Source organism: Danio aesculapii, chromosome 19, assembly GCF_903798145.1.
Source record: "Danio aesculapii chromosome 19, fDanAes4.1, whole genome shotgun sequence".
NCBI classification, from domain to species: Eukaryota; Metazoa; Chordata; class Actinopteri; order Cypriniformes; family Danionidae; genus Danio; species Danio aesculapii.
The window spans coordinates 12382055-12407313 of record NC_079453.1 but is presented as its reverse complement, the minus strand read 5'-3'; the positions used below and the strand labels follow the sequence as shown (position 1 = coordinate 12407313).

Genomic DNA, 25259 nt, shown 5'->3' with positions numbered 1-25259 from the left:
GGTTTAATTTTGTATTTCTACCTTATTAAATAATACCACAATTGTCAACACAAATAATTTTTTGTTGTGTGTGTATATACATGAAAATATTAGAGCTATTATTTTAGTTGAGATATTGACTATATTTGCTTTGTTAGCAAAGCAACCCTGCTGAAAAAAAACTGCTTAAACCAGCCTAGCTGGTTTTAGCTTGACCAGACTGGTTTTAGAGGGGTTTTGGCCATTTCCAGGCTGGTTTCAGCCATTTCCAGCCTGGTCTTAGCTGGTCAGGCTGGGAGATGACCATCTAAAACCAGCTTCACCGGCCTAGCCAGGCTGGGAGCCCAATCAAATGTCTTGCTTAAACCAGGCTGGTCAAGCTGGTTTTTGTTGGTTTTACCTGGTCTTTTTCCAGCTTGACCAGTTAAGACCAGGCTGGAAATGACCAAAACCCCTGTAAAACTAGGCTGGTCGACCAGCTAAAACCAACCAACCTGCCTAGGCTGGTTTAAGCATTTTCTTTCAGCAGGGAAACCTAAAATATTACTAATGAGGACATGGTTCATTCTGAAAATATAACTTCTGATGTATAGTGCTTATTTGACGTTAAATATAATGCTAAAACCATATTTATACATTGGAACATGACTTTTGTTATTGTGTTTTATATATTTTTTGTATTATCACTGTTTGTTTTCTTGCTGTTAAACATCCTCAGCGTCATCACGGAGTCCTTCTGTCAGTTAATGTGCAAGATACTAGAATAAAAATCCATGACTATGACCACAGTGATTGAATGGGGTAAATATGTAAAATAAAATCTTCTCTCCAGGCCTTTAGGTGTCGCATATCATCAGTGTTATCGTTCCGCGAGTTTTTAGTGCCGTGAAGAAAAGATGAGCGCATCCGCCAACGCGGAATAAGCGGTTAGCCTCTTTGGTCAAAACTGGCTACACTTTACCTCAATCAATAAGGACTATTAGCTCAATTTGAGTATCAGGAAATTTATCTAAACGGCTAATCGTTGTAACGAAAGGGTTAAATCTTAAACATTATCGACGCAAGCCTTTTATTCGTGCTCCGCAGTGGTTTCGTTTAGCATTAGCCGCTAACAACCCTCTTAAGCAAAACCTTTATATCAACTTCTGCGTAAATATACGTGTATTTCGGCAAAGTCTATATACTTGTGTTACGTTTTTAAAATCTGCGTTTTATAGTCGATCTCCTGTAATAGCGTGTAGCTGAAATAAAGCTATCTGAGCAAATACGTCGTGTTAGCTTAAGTTTGACCAAAACACCAGGATGTCTGATTTTGATGAATTTGAGAGACAGCTGTCTGAAAATAAACAAGGTGAGTATGGATGTGCATCATTTACTGCCCTAAACAGTAATCACCTGCGTAACATAGTAAGTTACGGGGTAAAATTCATGTGTCGATTAGTACGGTAATGAAATTATCTCAATGCATCTAATATTAAACATTTTTATGAATTATTGTTAAAGAAGACTGATGCAAGAACACGTAAAATTGGTCTTTGTGGATGTTTGAGGTTTTAGTCAAGATTTAATTAATAAAATGTTTTTATTTAGATTTTGCACGTGTGTTGTACATAATTAGACAATATTAAATGTGTATCAATAATATAAGTTGTATTGTGGTAAAAAAAAAATCACACTTGTTATAGGTATTAATGTAATTAAAGAGTACAATTAGAAAGTAATGTGTGAAAATTTGAGGAAACTAAGGATATATAATGGCAATTAGGGCTGCTCGATTATGGGAAAAATCATAATCACGATTATTTTGGTCATAATTGTAATCACGATTATTCAAAAAGATTGTCAGTTGAAGTCAAAATTATTTGCCCTCACGTGATTATTTTTTATTTCTTTTATATATATATATATATATATATATATATATATATATATATATATATATATATATATATATATATATATATATAAAATTAAAATTCCCAAATGATGTTTAATAAAAAAAATTGTTTTTGCAGTATTTCCTGTTATATTTTTGAGGTCAATATTATTAGCTCCCTTAAGCAACATATTTTTTTGATTGTCTGCAGAAAAAACTACTGTTATCCAATGACTTGCCTTATTACCCTAATAAAGCCTTTGAATTGCACTTTAAGCTTAATGCTTCTATCTTGAAAAATATCTAGTAAAATATTAAGTACTGTCATTATAGCAAAGATAAAATAAATCAGTTATTAGAAATGAGTTATTAAATCTATTATGTCTAGAAATGGGTTGGGAAAAAATCTTTCTGTTAAACAGAAATTGGAGGGAAAGGGGTCGCTGATAATTCAGGAGGGCTAATAATTCTGACTTCAAGTATATATAGAGTTATTTTCCCACCTGTAAATAAGAAAATGGAAAAAAATACAATAGAATACAAATATGAAACAAACTGTGCTTTAAGCATCTTCGCTGTAAGAACAGAAACTTTAATTATCGCTACAAAAGTTCTTCAGTCAAGAGCAGTGAGTGATTTTGTCCTTTTGTTGTTTGATTGATGATAAAAACAGTCGACCGCAGGAATATAGCACGCTGTCACTTTAAGAGCAGTATGGTTCTGATTTATATTTTCTCTTTCACATGTCTTTTGATTCTCAACTAATTTGTTTATTACATAAATGAGGGTTAATATGAATAATCACTAAACACTGCATTTTGACACAAATTTGCATGTATTTGACCATTAAAGCGCTCACATTAAGAGGACTTTAGATGTGCGTGCTCTGCTCATCTCTGAGGCTGAGCACATGCACACAACAGCATGCGATGTCTTTCGCGCTTTTAAAACATGAATGATGCGAATGTACATCAATGAATGATATGCATGCCGTGCTGTGAAAGTTACATTACAGTACATGCTTTTAGTAATATTCACGTGAATCTGAGCTTTGCAGAGCAACAAATATGTACAACTCGAAAGGGGCGGTATTTGATGCAATAATCGTTTCTCGATTAATGGTTTTTTATAATCATTAAAACCAAAATCAAAACTGAATTTTCGATTAATTGCACAGCCCCAGTAGCAATGTATACTTCAGATTTAATGGCAAAGTATACAAATTTAAAATGGCAATAAATTAATCATTTGGACCTAGGTATGGGACGATAACCGCTATCAAAGTATACCGCGGTTTTGAAAATTCAAGGTTTTAAAACTGCCAAAACAACAGTATCTCCAGCAAAAAAGATATCCAAAGATGCTGTTTTAAATTGTAATTTTTTTCATTTTAATTATTAATTATTCTCGTGTCAAATACACATGATAATATCTTCATTTTGCTATACATCAACTTTAATTTCTTCTGGAAATCACAGTAAAAAATGTAAAAATTAAATGGATTCTAATGAATGAAAAAATATTTGAAACTCATGTTTTCAGCGCATGAAATGAATCTGACTTTCATCTTTCACTCATGACACTTTAAATGCACAACAGACTAGGCATGGGATGTTAACTGGTTTCAAGGTTTACCGTGGTTTGAAAAAGTCGTGGTTTTAAAACTGCATAAATATTCTGTTATAATGTATATTTAAGGGTGTTTAATGTGTTTTTCTTCGTGCTGTAAAGAAATATGTGAGTCTGTGTTATTGATACTAATGAAAACAGCAGAAGTCAATGATTTATTTGAATTATTTAGCCTGACATGTTTGCTGTTCTAAAATATTATAAATGTTTCCTAAAATAAAATGTATTGTGTTCATAGCAGAAAAAAGCAAGTTTTTTTTTTTTACCCAGACATTTAGAAAGAACTTATTTCAGAGCAGTGATCACAATGCCGTTATACCATAAAACTGTGATATTTTTTTCCAAGGTTATCATACTATTATCTTATACCAGCCCATGCCTGCAACAGACACAGATTTGTGGATTTGTTTTCCCAGAAATGACACGTTATTATTACAAAAACTTATCATCTTGTAACTGCAGAAGTGCCCTATGAAATATTTATTTTTGTTTTTATTGTCTGATTAGTTAATTTAAATTTAGTTTATCATAAACATTTATAATCAGTCAAAAACCTTAAACGTTTAAAATGTCATATTTTATAAGTATAATAATAATAATAACTATATAAAAAAAAATCCTGAAATAAAATAAAAAAAAACGGTTATTCTCTTATTCCATTACATACTTTTTCCAAAAAAAATTAAATAAAATGATTGGATATTTCAATTGCTATCCAAGGTAAAAATGGCTTGCCTTTTTCAGATAAAATAGCTGGAGTTGAATTAATGATGAACTCCAAAAAATGCATCCATCAAAAAAAAAAAAAAAATCTATTCAAATGACACAAGCTGTTTAAACAAAAGTGAAGTGATTTGGTTTTATAAGAAACATGTCCATATTTTAAACCAAATAGACTTATCACAGGCTTCCAACAATTGCTGCATGCAAATTTTGCGATCGAATTGAGTTACAAAGTATAATCTAGAATAATCCCAGACACACAAATTTTACGATGCAAGGAAAGTTTATTTATAAAGCCCATTTCATACACAATGGTAATTCAAAGTGCTTTACATAAACAGGAATAAACGAAGTGTAAGAAGATAAAAACAAATTACAAAAAACAGATTAAAATGTTTTAAAACAGGTTTTAAAAGGAATGAAAAAGAGAAGACAGACATAATAGTGTGATCTGTCCTGATATAGCACAGTGTTTATTCAGTAAAGGCTCAGCTAAACAGATGTGTTTTCAGTCTTGACGTGAATGTGACTAATGTTGGAGCACATCTGATCATTTGGGGGGCATAATAACTGAAGGCGAATTCACCCTTGACTGAACTCTTGGAATTTTTAGTTTATTTGCTCCTAAAGCTCTTACTGATCTGTTAGGTTTGTATATGGTGAGCATATCTGTAATGTATTGAAGTCCTAGGCCAATTAGTGATTTATAGACAAGTAATAATACTTTAAAATAGAGCTGCATGATGAACCGAAAAAAAGATTGCAATCTCGATTCGACCCCCAAGACGATCTTAATCCAGCATTTCTTTGATTCTGCCAATCATATTATCAAGTTCAGGAGAAGTTCTGTAGAAAATGGCCGTGATTTCAACAGTAAAAAACTGTAAAAATGCTACAGTACAAATCCGTAACCTGGTTAACGGTATGTTTCCTTAATATATACGGCGAAAACTGTAAATTGACTTTCCCAGAATTCCCTGCATGGCACATCACTTTTTATGCTTTTTGTTGACATTATTATGGATCTTTTTAGTTGTTTTCCCATTGGTTATGTACATTAGAGATTTGTTACATCTAATGTTAAAACAAAGTTTATTTCATGACTTTAATTTTATACGTGTTACCATATTGGTGTTTAGCAGCTGTGTGAACGACACTGAGCACCTTCTATACACTGATACACTTTTCTGCTTGTGGGAAAAGTTTTTTGTGATAAGCATTGGTTCATTATGTAACTTCCTCATCACCACCTGTATATGGCTGTGTTAACATATCTAACTGTGTAACAAAAGATGTGCAGATATTGGTAATTCAAAATACAGACATATTACCTCTATAAATTACTAAAATACGGTAGTTTACTGTCGAAAGAGTCACATACTGTATTTATAAGGTATAATTCACCCAAAAATCTTATTTCTGTCTTCATGTAATGATGTATTTGCGGCCAATCACATGTGACGTGTACTGCTGGCCATGAGCTGTTATCACAGTGAAAATTTTACCGAAAGCGCGCACACATTTAAATAGTCATATCGCATTTAAGAGTTATGATTGCGACAAGAATTTAATATTTTTTTCTTTCATAGCGAACACAGAGGGTTGTGCTTGAAAATAATTGTTTAACAGTGTCAGTATTACTACTCTAGCCTATATAATGTTGAATATGATGCAAGAGGGAATCTGATGACGCCAAATGTCAGATTTTACCAGTAGAAAAAAAATGATGTCATCACTGTACTGTGCATTAATGACCAGGACATATTTAAAGTCTATTCAAGTCCACCATTCAAAGTCTATTCAAAATTTAACTTTTTGACCAACAGTAGACCTACGCATAATATTGTGATTGTTGTTTTACCATATGTAAATAACAATAATAATAACCTACTCATAGTAGTACTTTAATTTACATGTACAGAATTGTGGGAATATCTTGATCTTTATTTTAAGCAAAAAAAATCGCCATTCTCATTTTAGCCAGAATCGTGCAGCCCTACTTTAAAATCTAATTTGAATGTAACTGGAAGCCAGTGTAAAGACGTGATGGATGCAAAAACACACCATTCATTCACAAAGAAGCAGAACATTTCTGCGTGTAACCACAGATACAGGGACACTGGACTGTTTTAAAGCTGCGATTCATCAGTGGATTTGTTGGTATATCAGCTTATAGACAAACCACCTGATCGACGTGAGTTTGAAACACTCCAGTGTCCCTGTATCTGTGGTTACACTCAGTAAACAGCGGTGAGTTTGGTGAACTGATGACCTTCACGGCCAATCACAGTCATTTCTGTTGAGCATGTGAACACAATGGCAAATCAGCACTGTTTAAGAATGTGCTTAGTATCAGATATTAGCAGGAAAATTATGTTAATTTCAGTATGGTTTGGTACCAAATTCCAGAATCGTAACAACACTAGCTGGTTATCCCCGCCCAACGTTCCCACGTGCGTGTCAGAGCCATAGCCTTCATGTAGACAAACAGCACAGTGACAGACCAGATTAAAGCAGATCTCCCTTACAACAGTTAGAACTTTCCCAACGTTTGTTTGTTATATTTGTTGTGGAGTTAATTCAAGCCTTTCTGCAATGATGAGTCACACATAATTTGGTTATAAAGATCGATCGCTTGTGCGCACACATACACACACACACATTTAGCTTTGCACTGTTTTTGCACAGCAAATGTGACTAGATACACGTTAATATCCACTGCTGTATGGACATCCGTTATGTTAATGTACAAAATAAACCTGATTTAAGTCCACAAACCGGGATTGAAGCGTCTTCTTTTATATTGACTATTGCGGATGCACGTATTGCAATATAGATGCTGAAACGATATCTAGAGTACAGCCCTACTTCTATTATGATTTCCCTATTTGGAATTTCCAAAGAATACTTTTCTGAAATGTTATCATGGAGGTGAATATAAAGTCAATATGTGCGAATATAAAACCAACTTTAGCCTAACTTTAATAATGAAAATCATAGGGCCCTTCTGCAGGCGTTCAGTGCGTTCATTTTTGCCAGACCAGCACTCGTCCAGTCAGGCTGACCGTAATCTGTTTGCATGACAGAATAGGATGTGTTAAATGAGCTGGAATAACCTCCTGTGTCCCTTTTTCTCTTCCGCACAGGTGACAGTCTAAATGGTCATGGTGGGTATCCCAGAACGAGGTTCAGAAAAGCAAACACAACCTGTCTCCTTCCTTTACCTCTAATCTTCCGTTTGCCCCTAGATACTTACTGTGAAATCAGAAAACCTGCATAATTCTGTGCCAAACCTCTTTCATTCTGCAGCTGGAATGGGCTTTCTCTTCTGTTTACCACCTTCTTTCCTTCCTCTCATTTACTTTAGGAGCTTGCAGTACTGATTCTCTCTTTTTTTTTTATTGGATGCTCATGTATTTCTTTTTTTTTATTTGGTCTCAGAGAGGGACAAGGAGAACCGGCACCGGCGACGCAGTCCATCCCGCAGCCGCAGTCGAGAGCGGAAGAGGAGAAGCAGGGAGAGGAGAAGCAGGGAGCGCCGCGGCGACAGCAAGGAACGCCGACACAGACGCAGGTGCCTATCGCAGACATTATTATTCAACAGTAACTGTGGCCGAGGCTTGGAGTGAAATATTAAGCAAAGGTTGATTTAAAAGTTAGTTATTAATGCCCAAGTCTCTTTTTTTAGCCATGTTGTAGGATAAAAGATGATGTTACGATACCACTTCCAATTTGATTAAACTCATTACTGTTTTTAAAGCAAGGTTAAAAACATATCATTTGTCTTTGACATTTTAATTGTATTCTCTTTGGTATTTTATTGTTTGTCTTGTCCATCTTGTTTTATTTTTTTACATTTTATTCTGTTAAGCACTTCAGCTTTTCTCTGTTTAATGTGCTAAACAGGGTTCACATGCTGCTTGAAAGTACTCGAATTTCAGACATGAATTCTAGGTCTAGAAAGTACTTAAACAAACATGGGTCATTGAAAGTGCTTGAATTGAAAGTTTATGTTGTTATTTCTACAATTGTACTGCACTGCTTTCAAAATATACTTTCTTATACACTCACCGGCCACTTTATTAGGTAAACCTTACTAGTACTGGGTTGGACCTCCTTTTGCCTTCAGAACTGCCTTAATCCTTTGTGGCATAGATTCAACAAGATACTGAAAATATTCATCAGAGATTTTGGTCCATATTGACATGATAGCATCACGTAGTTGGTGCAGATTTGTCGAATCTCTCGTTCCACCACATCCCAAAGGTGTTCCATTGGATTGAGATCTGGTGACAATTTGAGTACAGTAATCTCATTGTCATGTTCAAGAAACCAGTGTGAGATGATTCACTCTTTGACAGCGTGTTATCCTGCTGGAAGTAGCCATCAGAAGATGGGTACACTGTAGTCTTAAAGGGATAGACATGGTCAGCAACAATACTCAGGTAGGCTGTGGTGTTGACACAATGCTCAGTTGGTGCTAATGAGCCCAAAGTGTGCTGGGAAAATATCTCCCACACCATTGCACCACCACCACCAACTTGAACCGTTGATACAAGGCAGGATGGGTCCATGCTTTCATGTTGTTGATGCCAAATTCTGACCCTACCATCTGAATGTCACAGCAGAAATCAAGACTCATCAGACCAGGCAACGTTTTTCCAATCCTCTACTGCGAATTGTAGCCTCAGTTTCCTGTTCTGGAGTGGCACTCGTGTGGGCTTCTGCTGCTGTAGCCCATCCGTCTCAAGGTTTGACGTGTTCAGAGATGCTCTTCTGCAGACCTCGGTTGCAACAATTGGCGATTTGAGTTACTGTTGCATTTCTCAGCTGGAACCAGTCTGGCTATTCTCCTCTGACCTCTGCCATCAACAAGGCATTTGCGCCCACAGAACTGCCGCTCTGTGGATATTTTCTAATTTTTGGACCATTCTCTGTAAACCCCAGAGATGGCTGTGCATGAAAATCCCAGTAGATCAGCAGTTTCTGAAATACTCAGACCATGTCACGTTCAAAGTGAATTAAATCACCTTTCTCTCCCATTCTGATGCTCTGAACTGCAGCAGATCATCTTGACCATGTTTACATGCCCAGATGCATTGAGTTGCTGCCATGTGATTGGCTGATTCGAAATTTCCGTTAACGAGAAGTTGCACAGGTCCACCTAATAAAGTGGCCGGTGAGTGTACATGAACATATGTCAAATAATGTATTTTATCAATACTTCAGAAACCACATATGAATATCACCAGTATTGAATTTAAACATTTGTTCTAAATCTCTTTGAACATGACTGCAAAACAGTTGTTTAAAACAGTCAACATTTTTAAAAATGACACATTCAAAACATCATCATTACGACATTTTAGTGTTAATATTAAGTACAGAAAGGACTTTCATGGCAGCATATATGCTAGATGTGTGAATTACAAACGTGCTCGATTAAAAATTATTAGTGACTTAAAAAAAATGTTTTTTAAAAAAGTGCTTAAATTGGGTGTCCATGAAAGAGTGGAAACCCTGTGTATAAATACATTTTACTTTACTTTTTCTTTAAATATGATTCAGTTTTTTATTGTTGTTTAGTTTTATTTGAACTCCATTTTACTGAAAGTGATGGGAGAAACAAAGCTTTTTTTGCAAGATGATTTACTGTTTCGAAGCATTGGAAACACCACCTTCAAGGGACACCTGCTTATCAAAACCATAGAAATCCAACAAAACATGTAGTAGAATTAGTTTTTTTGTTTTTCCAAACAGTGCAAACTTTAAATTTAAAAATAAATTCTAGCTCCACCAGTTTAAAAAAAAAAATAACAGCCTATAGCGTTTTGTTTTATCACTGCTCTGCCAGTGAGAGTAATCAAATAAGAAGCATCTTGAAGGGGGCGGGGCATGTCAGATACTATGGCGATTTTGATTGGTCAAGACTTAATGAGAAACTGAAGTATGAGGTGACGTGAATAAAACCAGCTTCAAGCTTTACACCAGTATAATATTTTCAAATGCAAATTTTGTCACTGTTTTGGTGTGCACTAGATTATAGATATCCTAAAAAAATGAACAATAGTGATACTAACGTCTAAAAAACTATTTTATTTCATGGGACCTTTAAGTGGCTGCATAATGAGTTATTAATTAATTATTAATTTTAAGGCTTATATATTGTTTTTTTCCATGGTAGGATCTGCTAAACAGACCAATAAGAGACTATTAACGAATATTATTTATTTTCTTTTTGCAAATGCCTCACAAAAAAAACTGATTTGAGATCAGATAAAACCAAAGAATCTTGCTCAGTGATTCTTTTTATTTAAGCTGCGTGATTCATGTGGATTTTATGTTATTACACAGATCACCTCAGTGGAGAACCATTGAATTTACAAACCTTTTTGAAACCGTCTGACATAACCCTTTACTTAAGGCCCCTTTACTGAAATCACGTGACCATACTAATTTAAAATGCACTTCAAGAACATTTATAAAGGATTTGAAGCTTTATGAAGCAGTATTTCACAAGCAACTAGTGAAGTAACTGAAGTAATCTGTTTTCATTGAACAGTAATGAAGAATAATAAAACTTTCTCTTGTTAAATTCTTTCTTAATTGAAATCTCATTCAGTTGTTTATGTACTGTTATTCAAGCTACTGTGAAGTAGCTACATATCAAACCCTGTTCTTAAATGTCATTTCAGTGATCATACACAGAACCACCCCCAAGAAAATGTCAGGTAAAGCAGATGGGCTGACCCAGTTTTACCATGTTTTACGTCATTTTTAAAGTGTTTTGCGAGTGGAAATACTAGTCATTTCTACATTAAAAGTCTCTGTGTGATGATTATAGCATGTTAGGTGAAGTATTTTAAATCAGTGCTAATTGTAATAAGTGTGTGCTTCAGATTCTGTGCACTATATGGTTGTGTTTTCTTTTTCACTCAATTAATTGACCTTGTTTGAATAAAAATGAAAGAACAATATCATATTCTTTATACAATATTTTATATACTATTTAAATAAATATAGTAACATTTATTTTGTTTTTCCTCTTCACCTTAGCCGTTCACCTCAACGGGAGAAAAGGAAGAAAATTAAGAAGTACTGGGATGTCCCGCCTCCAGGCTTTGAGCATATTACTCCCATGCAGTATAAGGCAATGCAAGGTGAGTGATACCCTCTCCACTTGTTTGTCCTTACTAAATATGTGTGGGCGCTATACTGGTTGAAACTGCACAGAAATGTGTAGAAGTCTGCATAGCAAGAATTCTAGATATTATACTACTTTAGCTCTCACCAAAGTATTTGAAAGAGTACCATTAGACAAGATTTTTACAATGAAAACACTTTGGATGTTTTTGAAAGGTATCACCAGGAAGAATGTGAAGTTATTTATCAGATATTAAATTGAAAAAGTCATATTTAATATATATATATATATTTCTGAATTTTACTTATTTATTTCTGTTTATATATTTGTTTGTGTATCATCTCTTATTGAAATAAGAAGTTGGTCTCATGTAATATTTTTATGAATATTGATCTTGCTATGAAATAGCCATAAGTTGCTGATGTGGCAATAAATAAATAGACAAATAAATAAATAACGCTTGTAATTTAGTTTTGGATGTATTCTACAATGGACTCATAACCTACATACAAAAAACCTTGAAATTAGCCTTAATGTTTGGTAAAAGAAACTACCGGATTAGAAGATCCTTTCTCATGCTCTATTTGTAAAAGCACCTTAAAGGTGCAGTAGGTGATGGGCCAAAATGCTATCTGTTAGCATAATATCTTTGAAACACAGCCTCTCCCCTGCTGTCCAAAGCCACGCTTTTTTGTAATCACGATCACGCACCTTTAAAGATGACAATAGACAACCCATAGATAGATAAATACACTAGATATCACATATGGATCCTGAGCATGCGTCAATAGTGCTGCCACATTGGTACAGTGCTCCCAGGACAAATGTCATTCAACCGCACTAGTCAAGACTGTATGCTAATGTGAAGATGCTGGACTTTAGCGCTGTGTACAGTGTAGTAACGAGAAAACAAAGCATAAGGGCAGAACATTTTATAGGTAAGATTTCATTTTTTACGTTTTTGTATGTTATAAACTTTTGTGCTAAACAAGTAACGTTATTGATGATAATATAGTCAGTGCAGACTATATTAGGCAATAAGGCAAAAATGCACCAACTTGCTAGGCTTATGCTAGTTTTGTTGAATAAAATAAGCAAACTATGTAAATGAAATGAAAACAAGATGCTGTGGTGCTAGAAACTTGTATTATTGTCGGCTAAGTGAACGAGTTGTTTATAACGGAGATTCATTCACAATTTAATCGCTCCCTCCGTTAGAATAAGAAGTAAAAGAAGGAGAGGGGGTGTGTGTCAGGACATGGGTTAGATCAAATTCTATAGGGAGGGAGATAATACATTTCCATGCACACAAACACACGCTCTTTGTCGGCAATGCCCCGATCCATCGATGTAGAAAAAGTGATGTACAATAATAATTTTTGTAATAAAAAAAAAAATTTGCATACTGACTACCTGTAAAACTCCCGATCATCGATATATGTATGTATGTTTACATATCTCTGGCTCTGGATGGCCACAGTCCTCCACTGTACCTTGGTCCCACATTAATTTCAAAGGAGCGCTACCCTATACTAAAATGGCGGCTCTATTGACGCATTCCTTCCAATAGATGACAACCGGGTAGGTGACATCTAATATAAAAATTTATGTAGAAAACCCACTAGATCATGTCATTCGCCAGTTAGAAAACTTTATAGTGCTTTATAATACTACAATTCCGAATGTAAAACTGTATTATTTCTAGCACGTTGTGTAGCAAGCAAAACTTGTCATAATGTGCAATATTTCATGCCTGCAAGGATCGCTGGTCTCACTCTATCACGTGCTTTGTCCTGAAGTGACTACTGTATGCTTGGTGGTTGGCCGGCGAGGCGCATGAATTACACTTATTACTAAACCATACTTGCGTGCTATTTCAGGGTGTCCGCGGGGTCTTAAGAAGTATTAAGTTGATAAATCAATTATGAGAAAATTAGGGCCCTTAAAAGGTATTAAAAAGTGTTAATTGTGTTTTTACGAGGTCTTAAATTTTGTTCAAAAGTGTTCGACTCCAAAAAAGCATAAATATATTTGTTTTCCTTCTAATATTAAAAACGGTGTGCTCGATCCATGTAATTTGCGACAAACGCAGGAAGGTGATGTGACGCTCTCCACATGTAGCGAATCTATAAAGCGAAACAGACAGCAAAATGAGAAAATGTAATTTTGCTTACTTCTGGTTGGAGACGAGTTTAAACAGTGGCGGAAAACAACCGCGTAATTTATTCCGTCAAGCTTTGTTTCTTCCGAGCTTATCTGAGTTCTGTTGCATGGTTGTGCTCTATTGATTTATTTAACTACAACTGTTTATTAACAACTGTTTATTAAGTTAAATGTTTGATACTGATTACAACTTGAAGTGGAGATGAGGTCTTAAAGTATTCTGAGAATGTCTTTAAAAAGTCTTTAAAAGGAATTGAAATTATCTTTAGGATTCCTGCATATACCCTGTATTTCAGAGCAAATATTCAAAGTAGCATTGTAAAGAATATAGGAGTGCGTCACAGGTTATCATTGTTTAAAAATTAACCAATGTAGCAAAGGTAATAATTCTCTGAAATATTGCGCAGCTCTAATGAGTGTAAGTTTTTCTGTCCACATGGATGGTGCACGAACCAAATTTGTGAGGTGACTGTTGAAGCAGAACAAGTCCAGTGTGTGATAATGTGCATGTGCTAAACTCATCCATCTGTGCTCGTCTATGGTTAAGTAAGCTGCATGTATGTTCGTGAGAGAGAGCACAATGCAAAAATTGGTGTACACGGGCCTAAACTACATTTTATTCTCTTCCTGTCTTTCTAATTTTTCTCATTCAGGCCATGACAAACTTCTCAGTAATACATACATATAATTTAATAATTCATATTTTGTTGTTCTCCCTCAGCTGCTGGGCAAATCCCTGCTACCGCTTTGCTGCCCACCATGACGCCAGACGGCCTGGCAGTAACGCCGACCCCGGTCCCTGTAGTGGGCAGTCAGATGACTCGCCAGGCTCGCAGACTTTACGTTGGCAACATCCCATTTGGCATCACAGAGGTGTTGAACGAACACTATTTGCACACTAGAATTACTCTGCGGGGCTTTTGAAAACTGATCCAACTAGCATGCTTGGATGCATTATGCAGAAGCATATTGGATATTTAATTCAGCATACTCCAATGTTTTCATATTTAGATTACCTTACATTCATCTAAAGTTCATCTTTAAAAGCATGAATAACTTAATCTTCAGCTAATTTAAATTTGTTATTTTTACACGACCTGACAAAAGTCTTGTCGTCAACCCCAGTTGTAAGAGCAACAAATAATAAGTTGACTTCCTGTTGATCATTTGGAAAAGTGGCAGAAGGTAGATTTTTCAGATGAATCATCTGTTGAACTGCATCCCGATCATCACAAATAAAATAAAATAAAAGTTTAGTGAAGGAAAAACCATGGTTTGAGGTTACATTCCGTATGGGGGCGTGCAAAAGATCTGCTGAGTGGATGACAACATCAACAGCCGGAGGTATCAAGACATTTGTGCTGCCCATTACATTACAAAACACAGGAGAGGGCAAATTCTTCAGCAGGATCTTTCGCATACCTCAGCCTCCACATCAAAGTTCCTGAAAGCAAAGAAGGTCAAGGTGCTCTAGGATTAGCCAGCCCAGTCATCAGACATGAACATTATTGAGCATGTCTGGGGTAAGAAGGAGGAGGCATTGAATATGAATCCAAAGAATCTTGATTAACTCTGGGAGTCCTGCAAGATCGCTTTCTTTGCCATTCCAGACGACTTTATTATTAAGTTATTTGAGTCATTGCAGAGATGTATGGATGCAGTCGTCCAAGCTCATGGGAGTCATACACTATATACATTTTTTTTCCACTGCGCCATGACTTTATATTCTATACTGGACAGTATTTCTGTTAAGTGACAAGACTTTTGTCTAGGCAAAGTCAGACCTTACTGTGCTAATTAAATAATTAAAAATCAAGGCATGATCATATTTTATTTTGGTAAAATAAGCGTAATCTAGAGGCCTTTGCCTTTCATGTAAGCCACTTCTGATACCAAATGATCAACTAGAAGTCAACAAGATTTGTTGTTCCTAAAACTTGGATACGCAACAAGGTAGGGTAGACAACATAATAGTAACATGGTTTATAGGAAAAAAGCACTTCTGCCATATAATATACATCATGAATGCATCATTTCATTTTTTGATCTACACTAATTGAACAAAGATAATTTTACCATTATTAAGTGTGAATAGATCCCCAAGTCACACAGGATCTAAACGGTTTCGTTTTCCTATCTCAAAAAAGATACATTGGGGAAAAGGGAGTTAAGAAAAAAAGCCCCTCCCAGGCTGTCCTTAAAGTAGGGCATTGTGAGATCAGTGGGGGGGAAACCCAGCAACAAGCACATAAACATTTACTCATCCACAAGTCATTCTAAATCTTTGAGGAGAACAAGGAAGATATTTTGAAGAAAGATGAAAGCCGGTAATCAACTTTCATAGTAGGCTAAACAAATTCTATGAAAGTCACTGATTTCTAGCTTTCTTCAAAATGTCTTCTTTTGTGTTCAACAGAAGGCAAGCAGGTTTGGAATAAAGGTGAATGATCCCTTTTATGATCGCCAAAAAACTGACTTTATTGATATTGAAAATATGCACACATTTTAATATATGTGGGGGTGCAGCCATGGCCTAATAGGTAGAGACTTGAGATCCTGAGGTTGCAGGTTTGAGTCTCTGTACCAACATGGTTTGTTGGTTGGAATAACAACCTCAATACCACAGCTGAGGTGATTCCCTTGAGCAAGGCACCGAACACCCAACTACTCTTGGGTGTGTGGTTACAGGTGTAAGTCACTTTGGATAAAAAAAATATATATATTTATCATATTTAATGGGTCATCTGTCAGAAAATGATCAGCTATCTATATTATTATTACATAATGAACTAAGAACTTAATCCTTAGCTCAATTAACACTCATAATTCTTCTACAGGAATCTATGATGGACTTCTTCAATGCTCAGATGAGATTGGGTGGTCTGACTCAGGCCCCAGGAAACCCTGTCCTCGCCGTCCAGATTAACCAGGACAAGAACTTTGCTTTCCTTGAGGTCAGTAGCACATGTATACACACATTCCCTATTTTTCCTTTCAATGATTCCAAATAAACCTTGGGGGGAAACCTGAAATATCACATAAAACATTTGTGAATAAAGCACAGTTTCCATCTAACGAGTCAATAAGATCAATATCGTCACTTCCTGATACACTTGCGCCAAATATCAAAGAGAAAATGGAATTTGCTGCAGTAGAAGCCGCTGAGGGCCTTTTTTCTTATAAAATATATGCATGCACCTCAGAAGACGAAATGCAATGAACGCATGGTGGCGCAGATTTTATTATGCGCATAATGCCAATTCCATGTGTTATACAATATTCCAAACTGCACATAATGAAGATATAGATAGAAAGATAGCTACTCACAGGGGCTTATGTTTCCTATGATTTGATATGCTTGGTTGTTTACTGTATTTCTTGCTTTAATTCTTCAGTTCCGATCAGTGGATGAGACCACGCAGGCCATGGCATTCGATGGCATCATCTTCCAGGCACAGAGCTTAAAGATTCGCAGACCGCATGACTATCAGCCGTTACCTGGCATGAGCGAGAACCCGAGCGTTTATGTGCCAGGTAAACCCACATTGCAACTCCCTTCTAATATATCAAACTACAACAAATATGACATTTGATTTTTATTTTTTTTTTCTTTATTACAAATGTCTGGTGTCCTTATGCATCTGTAAAGCAGTCCAATTTCAGGGTAAACTAATTTCATTTAAAGTTGACTTTAGGAAAATCTTGCTGTTATTTCTTATTCATTTCAACCCTTAAATTTTAGTCTGTTATTCACTTTCTTTTTTTTTGTACCTGCCAGTTGTGTGTTGATGAATGTTGTACATCTGTTCCACAGGTGTGGTGTCTACTGTTGTACCAGACTCTATTCACAAGCTGTTCATTGGAGGTTTACCAAACTATCTCAACGACGACCAGGTAGGTTACAAATGCTTTCTGGTTGAAAGTCTGTCAAACATACCTTGGCTGTCATAAATTTGAAAGGTTGTTTTGTGCTTGCATTAAAGGGATTCTTCATTCCAAAAATTAACATTTACTCAATGTTATCAATGGTTCCACACCTTTGTTCGTTTTTCTGTTCAAAACAAAAGAAGATATTTTGAAGAATGTTGAAAACTGGTAGCCACTGACATCCATAGTAGAAATGAATATATTATAGAAGTCAATGGTTAGAAGTTTTTAATATTCTTCAAAATATGCTCTTTTGTTTTCTACAGAATAAACTCAAACAGGTTTGGAACTATTTGAGGGAGAGTAAAAGATGAGTAAATCTACCTTTTAGGATGAATTACCCCTTTAACTTGATCAAAATTGCAGTAAAAACCAAAAAATGTAAAAATATTGTGGCAATTTATAATGCGTTGTGTTTGAATATATTTACAGTTTTATTTTCATTTATTCCTGTTATAATGAAGTTGAATTTCCATCAGCCATAACTCATCTATATTAATTTAATATGCTGATTTGATTCGCAAAAAAACATTTCTTATTTAGTGTAAGAAAGCTTTGCCATTACCACTTGATGATGAGCCTTGACCACTGTACATGCAGCAAAATTGGACCCCTCCAATTATACACAAACATCAAATGTTTCAGGGGAAGACAGCTCAGATGAGAGGTAGCATTAGGAAGAGGAAATAAGATACATTGGGGAAAAATATGAAGGTGAAAAAAAAGGGCAGTGTGAGATCAAGCACATAAACATAGACATAACATTGCAACAGGGGATGTGGAGATATTCCGATGTAGGCAACAGCTTCCGATGCTTGTGCCATGGTTACAACAGCAACAAAATAGAAACATTTCTTTGTGTTTTTAACCCTGGTCAGCTTGTGCTCTGAAAATTGTATTTCGGGAGTTTAAAGGCACGGTGAATCTAGCAATACGATGACTGACAAAGGTGACCCATACCATATACGGTTTGTACTGTGGCACAAGGGTACCTAGCACACCAGTATGGTATTAAAAGGAGGAAGTACTCGCTGCAGAATGCCGATTGATTTACAGCGAATAGTCACTTGTGCATGCAACAAGCCAGTGGTATGACAACACTGAAAGTACCATTTTTAAATGCACAACCTTAACATGACACTGTTATAATACAATAGCAATGCAGTTATGAAACCTAGTCGACTCGAGCTCAAACAAAGTTTGTCGACATTGTCAAATCATACTGTACAGAACCATACCGCTCCGTGGAAACAAAAATATTAGCCATTTCATTTGAATCAGATCTAATAAACCATTATATAAATAAAATAAAATAAAAGCCCTCAAATTCCCAAATGCACCGACACTTATTTTATTCAGTACAGAACAGTGAGGTTTTGCAACTTTTGATTCCCAACATTTAAAGGCCCCAAAAAGTAGTTGCAGTTTTATGAAGTTATGTTGTCACATTTTAAATTAGAAGTGGCGTAGAGTCCTGAAATAGCACACAGAAAGCCATCTGTCAATGATGCATTGACATTAGTCTATGCATTGTCATTAGGCTACATTCTCTTTGGTAACAACTGTTAATCAGACAAAAAACTATGTTGGAACTTGATGTTGACTTTTTTTGTTTGTGTATCTTCAGGTTAAAGAGTTGTTGACCTCTTTTGGACCTCTCAAAGCCTTCAATCTGGTTAAGGACAGCGCTACCGGCCTGTCAAAGGGTTATGCTTTCTGTGAATATGTGGATGTTAACGTCAATGATCAGGTGAGTTGGTGTGGTTGGGTTTTCACTGGATCCATGGATTTTAGCATTGATTTTAGCTTTTAAAAGTGAATTTGGTCATTTGTTACAGGCTATTGCAGGATTGAATGGTATGCAGTTGGCAGATAAGAAGTTGCTGGTTCAGAGGGCAAGTGTTGGAGCCAAGAATGCCACACTGGTAAGAATCAAGTTCAGCTTGAGATGACCTTTTTTTTGCTATATTTGTTTTATGCAATTTAGACCTGGTGAGGTTTTTGCACATTGTTGGATATGCTCTTTAGTGTTTTGGTTTTCAGCAGTGACATTTACATTACACTAAACTGAACTTCAACTGTGGAATCTGGACTAAAGCGGTTTCAATTTAGTTTAGAATTAAGGATGAATTAATTTTTTGTAGTTTTAGGATATTTAGGTACATGACTTAAAAACATTCAAAATAGACATGATTTGACAGTTTAAAAATGTTGGCTTTTTATTGGACCTTAATACTTTTTATACAGCACTGAAGCATGAAGTTTCTCCAGTGACTTTAGTAACAGAATATTTCTAGATCAAATAATTTCGACATTGCTACATTTTACAAACAACTCTTTTGTTAAAGTCTTTAATCCATGGTGCTCTTTAGGAAGAGCTGCCTACATTTGATGTAATAGTTTATTTTAATTTTAATTAGGGCTGCACTGTATATCTGATATACATATGCTGTTATCGCATCGCAAGATTTGCAAAGTTAAGTCTGTATTATAGTTGACTAGGAGATACAGAACACATGCAATTTCTGGAGTCAGTTTAATCATAATAAAGTGAAAGTTTATCATTTGCATGTGTTTTGAAGGCCTGTGACTGAGCATTTTAAGAGAGTTTAAAACATCTCGGCACAAAAAATTATGATGTTTGGAAGTGTAACAAATTATTTGCATCTAATTATTTATATGGAGAAAAAAAATCCTACTTAGAATTTTTGTCTTGTCTTGTTCAAATATCTACATTTCAAAGCAAAACTCCCTAGAAACCCATGAAGTAGTGCTATTCATACCATCTTGAGAACTGTATTCAAATTGCAGTATTTGCAGAAAAATAAAATATTGCAATATCAGATTTTTTTTAATATCATGCAGCACTAATTCTAATTGTTCTTAAATCTGGGTTTTTCCTTTTTCATTATCCCTCTGTAGACAAGTATAAACGAGACTCCAGTGACGTTGCAAGTGCCGGGTCTCACATCAAACCCCATGATCCAGATGGGTGGTATTCCCACTGAGGTCCTGTGCCTGATGAACATGGTGGCTCCAGAGGAGCTTATCGATGATGAGGAGTACGAGGAGATCGTGGAGGACGTCAAAGACGAGTGCTCTAAATATGGCCAGGTCAAGAGCATAGAGATTCCCAGACCCGTCGACGGCCTTGATATACCTGGAACCGGCAAGGTAAGCCCTACCAAAGCAGCTCAAGCGGGCTGTAAGCTTCAGGTCAAACTTTGTCCTCCTTTTCAGCTCAAAATGTAAATTCTGTTATCATTTATTCACCTTCATGTTCTGTTTTTTTTTTTTACTTTGAACTCTGCAGAAATCAACATCTGACAGTGCTACGCAAACATACACAAACCATTTCATGATCTGTGTTTTATTTTTCCAGATCTTTGTGGAGTTCACATCTGTTTATGACTCCCAGAAGGCCATGCAGGGCTTAACGGGGAGAAAGTTCGCCAACAGGGTGGTGGTGACCAAGTACTGCGATCCAGACGCTTATCATCGCCGAGACTTCTGGTAGAGGAAGAGTCCTAGAGCTGATTTCGTAAAAAGAAATCAAATTGGAGGCAGAGATGTTGAAGAGGGGGGAACATTTTTTTTTTGTACTCTTAAAAAAAAAAAAGAAAAAAAAAAAAGCCAAAAGGTGAATGTTGTGTTTTTTTTGTTTTGAGGCTTAAATTAAAAGATGATTCGTGAGCAATTGTGGGAGGGTTTTTTTGCTTTTCGTTTGTATTTTAAGAACATTAGCGAGAGCTATTCTGCTATTCTGATGATACTTAATCTGTTAATAAAATTATTACTATTTTTTAATTGTATAATGAAACAAATGTAAAATAGTGATCGTTGACCATCAGAGAAGACCAACTATCGACGCCCCAACCAAACTTGGAGGTTTATTGCTAATCATTCAAATGAAGACGTCCCTAACTTGGTTTTTATCTCTTTTTATTCCTCTTTTGAATCGATCCCACTGACTGATCCTTCTCAAAAGCCACCGCTCTTCTCTGCTGGTCAAATCTCCCTCCCATTTTGTAGCTTTTTGCAGTTCATATCTCAAGGTATTAGATTGTCTCAGATCTTCTTTTTTTTGTCTGGTTTTGTTCTTATACATACTTGGTCTCTTCCATGCATATCACCAGCTCATTAGAAGGTGATGACATTTGTCCAGTGTGGCACCTGTTTTTCAGTTTCTGTATGCGTGATGTTTTTCTTTTCTCAGTATAATAGGCCACTTTTGATAATAAAACTCTTGGAAGTTTGATCCGTTGTCAGTTTGGTCGTTATTGTAATGTAATGTGTGTATTTATATAGTGCATTTATTGTGTATGTCCATACCCCAAAGCGCTTCACAATTAATCTCCACACCACTACCAGTGTGCAGCATCTACTTGGATGATGCGACTGCAGCCACAGGAAAATGGTGCCAGTGCACTCACCACACAGCTGTTGGTGGAGTGGAGAGAGTGATAGAGCCAATTCTGTAAATAGGGATGAGTGGGAGGTCATGATGGGTAAGAGCTGATGGAGGAGGGTATATGGCCAGGACACCGTGGTTATACCCCTACTCTTTAAGAGAAGTGCTATGGGATTTTTAATGACCACAGAGAGTCACGACCTCTGTTTAACGCCTCAGTATAGTATTCCCTTCACTATACTGGTGCATTAGGACCCACACAGACTGCAGGTTGAGAAACCCCTGCTGGCCTCACTAACACCACTTATTGGTTTGAGAGATGCTGCGTTTTTTTTATCAGCACGACATGAAAATGGTCAATTACTCTGTTCTGTCCTTCGTTAAAACATTTTTATATGAGAGAAAAGACTATAGAACAGAGTTTCTGCAAGTCTCATCAAGTTAAATTTAAGTCTTTTTAAAACCATTATGAATCAAATTTTAGACTCTTAAAGCCAAACGCTATGGAATTTTTTAAATGGCCCAGATGGAGATTATTATTTGCCCTAACTTTCATTATAAATTATTATAACTTAATACATTTAATATTACAATAATAATAAAATAATAATAAAAAAAAAAAATATATATATATATATATATATATATATATATATATATATATATATATATATATATATATTAGATGCTGTGTAAGCTCTACTTGTATCCATACACTTTTTTTTTTTTCCAACAAACTGTCTTTAAATAAAAAAAGGAAGAAATGTTTTAAAACAGGGGTGTCCTGGAGGGCCAGTGTCCTGAATAGTTTAGCTCCAACTTCTTTCAACAAACCTGCCTGGAAGGTTTTAGTATACCTAGAAAGAGCTTGATTAGCTGGTTCAGGTGTGTTTAATTGGGGTTGGAACTAAAATATGCAGGACACCGGCCCTCCAGGACCAAGTTTGGGCATCCCTGTTTTAAGAAAATTTATATAATAACTATATAAATATATATTTATATATAACTATGATAAATTAAATCTACGCACAACAATCTGTCCAGGTTGGTGTCCTCAGCAGTAAAAACACGGAGCACTTTTAAACAAATGTTATTGTAAAGAAAACAATTAAACCATTATGGTAACTAAAGTTAAATATTATCTTTTTAAATAAAAGGTTTTATTGAGATTGATTGTATGGGTTTTGGTCGGATTGGGTAGCAATACATGAACTGTGGCTTTGACACAATGCTCAATTGCTACTAATGGGCCCAAAGTGTGCCAAGACAATATCCCCCACACCATTACACCATCACCACCACCAGCTTGAACCGTTGATACAAGGCAGGATAGATTCATGTTTTCATGTTGTTGATGCCAAAAATATTGGACATCTTTAATAGCGATTTTAAAACTTAATATTGAAAGTCCTCGGCTATGCAGAGGCTATTATTAATAAAAAAATTGAGTGTACAGTTTTACGTTAGGAAATGCAGTCTTGAGTTTTACAAAAAGTCAGCAAGTACCGAAGAACAGATGTAACACATTGTTCAAGCTTAGTTTTCAGTCACGCTCATGTAAAAGTAATAATCAGCTCATTTAGTTTTGCCTTCATTCGTTTTTGATTTCAGTCGTGACAAAGCACGAGTCTTCAAACACATTATTTTTTACAACACGTTTTTAAACATAATAGTTTAACTAACTCATTTCTAATAAATACTTTCTTTATCTTTTCCATGGTCACAGTCAGTGCATACTATTTTACTAGTTATTTTGCAAGGTAGTTGTATTCAGACAAAGTCCCTTTAAGTATTTCATAGTCTTTGATTCAGATTAAAGTGTAATTTAAAGACAACTGTTAACTTGGAAAGTTAGAATAATTTGTCAAGTTATTGTGTAACTGATTTGTTGTGTAGACAATTAATAAAATATACAGCAAATATTTCTTAAGGAGGCTAATAATACTGACCTTAATATGTTTTTTTAATTAAAAACTGCTTTTATTCAAGAAATAAACTATAAGAAATAAGACTTATTATGACTCCAAAAGGGCGACGCAATGGCGCAGTAGGTAGTGCTGTCGCCTCGCAGCAAGAAGGTCGCTGGTTCGAGCCTCGGCTGGGTCAGTTGGCATTTCTGTGTGGAGTTTGCATGTTCTCCCTGCCCTCACATGGGTTTCCCCTGGGTGCTCCGGTTTCCCCCACAGTCCAAAGACATGCAGTACAGGTGAATTTGGTAGGCTAAAATTGTCTGTAGTGTATGAGTGTGACTGAGTGTGTATGGATATTTCCCAGAGATGGGTTGCGGCTGGAAGGGCATCCGCTGTGTAAAACGTGCTGGATAAGTTGGCAGTTCATTCCGCTGTGGTGACCCCAGATTAATAAAGAGACTAAGCTGAAAAGAAAATGAATGAATGACTCCAGAATTAATTGTTTTTTGTTTTATAGGAAATACTGTGATTTCCTTGTTTTATTAAAGATCACCTGGAAAACATCATTTTAAATTAGGATGGAAGGGCAAAAATGGAAGGGCAAAAAAAAATGACTTCAACTACATCTGTTATAGTTTACAGCTGCAAAAATGTGCCTTGATGTACTTGAATGTTAGAGGCGTTATCCACAACAATTCAAAGTTACTTGTCAAATAAATAAACATGGAAGATTATTAAGGTTAAGAAATTTAATTATCTTGTTTATGAATACCGCAGAGTGATGCATTAAAAAAATGACTTCAAATAATTGTTTAAGTAATTTGTGATGTATGTTAAAGTGTGCCCCCTAAAAGCACAAGTGGTCCCTGTCCGGCCCCCCTGCATGGCTAAATTGGCCGTAGTGTATGTGTGTTTCCAAATAATGGATTGCTGCTGGAAGGACATCCGCTGCATGAAACATATGCTGGATAAGTTGGCGGTTCATTACGCTGTGGCGACCCCTGATTAATTAAGGGACCATGCCGAAAATAAAATGAATGAATAAATTGTTATATTTATTGAAAAATAAACATAAGTTAGGGGGGGGGGGTGTATGGGGTGGTTCGCCCAGGGTGCCATTTAAACTAGAACCGTCACTGAATGTTAAAGTCAAACCTTAAGCACCCACCTTCTTTATTGTCATCCAGTCTCGCACTGCTTTCCAAAACGACTTACCAAAACTGCCAATAAAAATATATATGTTCAGTGTCCTCAATAAAATTTTAGCAAAAATGACATGGAGAATTTTACAAACATTGGTCACACCGTAGGTTGGACATTTTCAAGACATCCCGGTACACCTTTAACCCCACCAACCATAACTCTCTGTGCGCGGAAGCTGTCAACTACTGCTGGATGATGGACAGCTCTTCTTATCCAACGAGAGGCGAGAGCGTTTCGAGTAGGCGGGTCTACGCGCCTCCAGCGCACCAGCGGAGGAGGTGTTCCTGGCGGCCA

General features: G+C 35.9%; 1 protein-coding gene across 7 annotated transcripts; it reads left to right on the top strand.

The window, feature by feature from the left end:
* Nucleotides 1-870: 870 nt before the first annotated feature.
* Nucleotides 871-21699, top strand: u2af2b (U2 small nuclear RNA auxiliary factor 2b). 7 transcript variants are annotated; one of them, XM_056479222.1, is made up of 14 exons: nucleotides 871-1330; nucleotides 7354-7374; nucleotides 7649-7781; nucleotides 10903-10938; nucleotides 11264-11367; nucleotides 14236-14387; nucleotides 16352-16468; nucleotides 16910-17048; nucleotides 17167-17178; nucleotides 17329-17408; nucleotides 19069-19191; nucleotides 19280-19366; nucleotides 20364-20615; nucleotides 20824-21699. In XM_056479222.1, the coding sequence occupies exons 1-14, from the start codon at nucleotides 1282-1284 to the stop codon at nucleotides 20956-20958; spliced, it is 1440 nt and encodes a 479-aa protein (XP_056335197.1). In that variant the 5' UTR covers nucleotides 871-1281; the 3' UTR covers nucleotides 20959-21699. The 7 variants fall into 7 exon arrangements, with proteins under 7 accessions (XP_056335197.1, XP_056335196.1, XP_056335200.1 ...); XM_056479221.1 differs by having other exon boundaries at nucleotides 17164-17178; XM_056479225.1 differs by lacking the exon at nucleotides 7354-7374 and having other exon boundaries at nucleotides 17164-17178.
* The last annotated feature ends 3560 nt before the right edge of the window (nucleotides 21700-25259 follow it).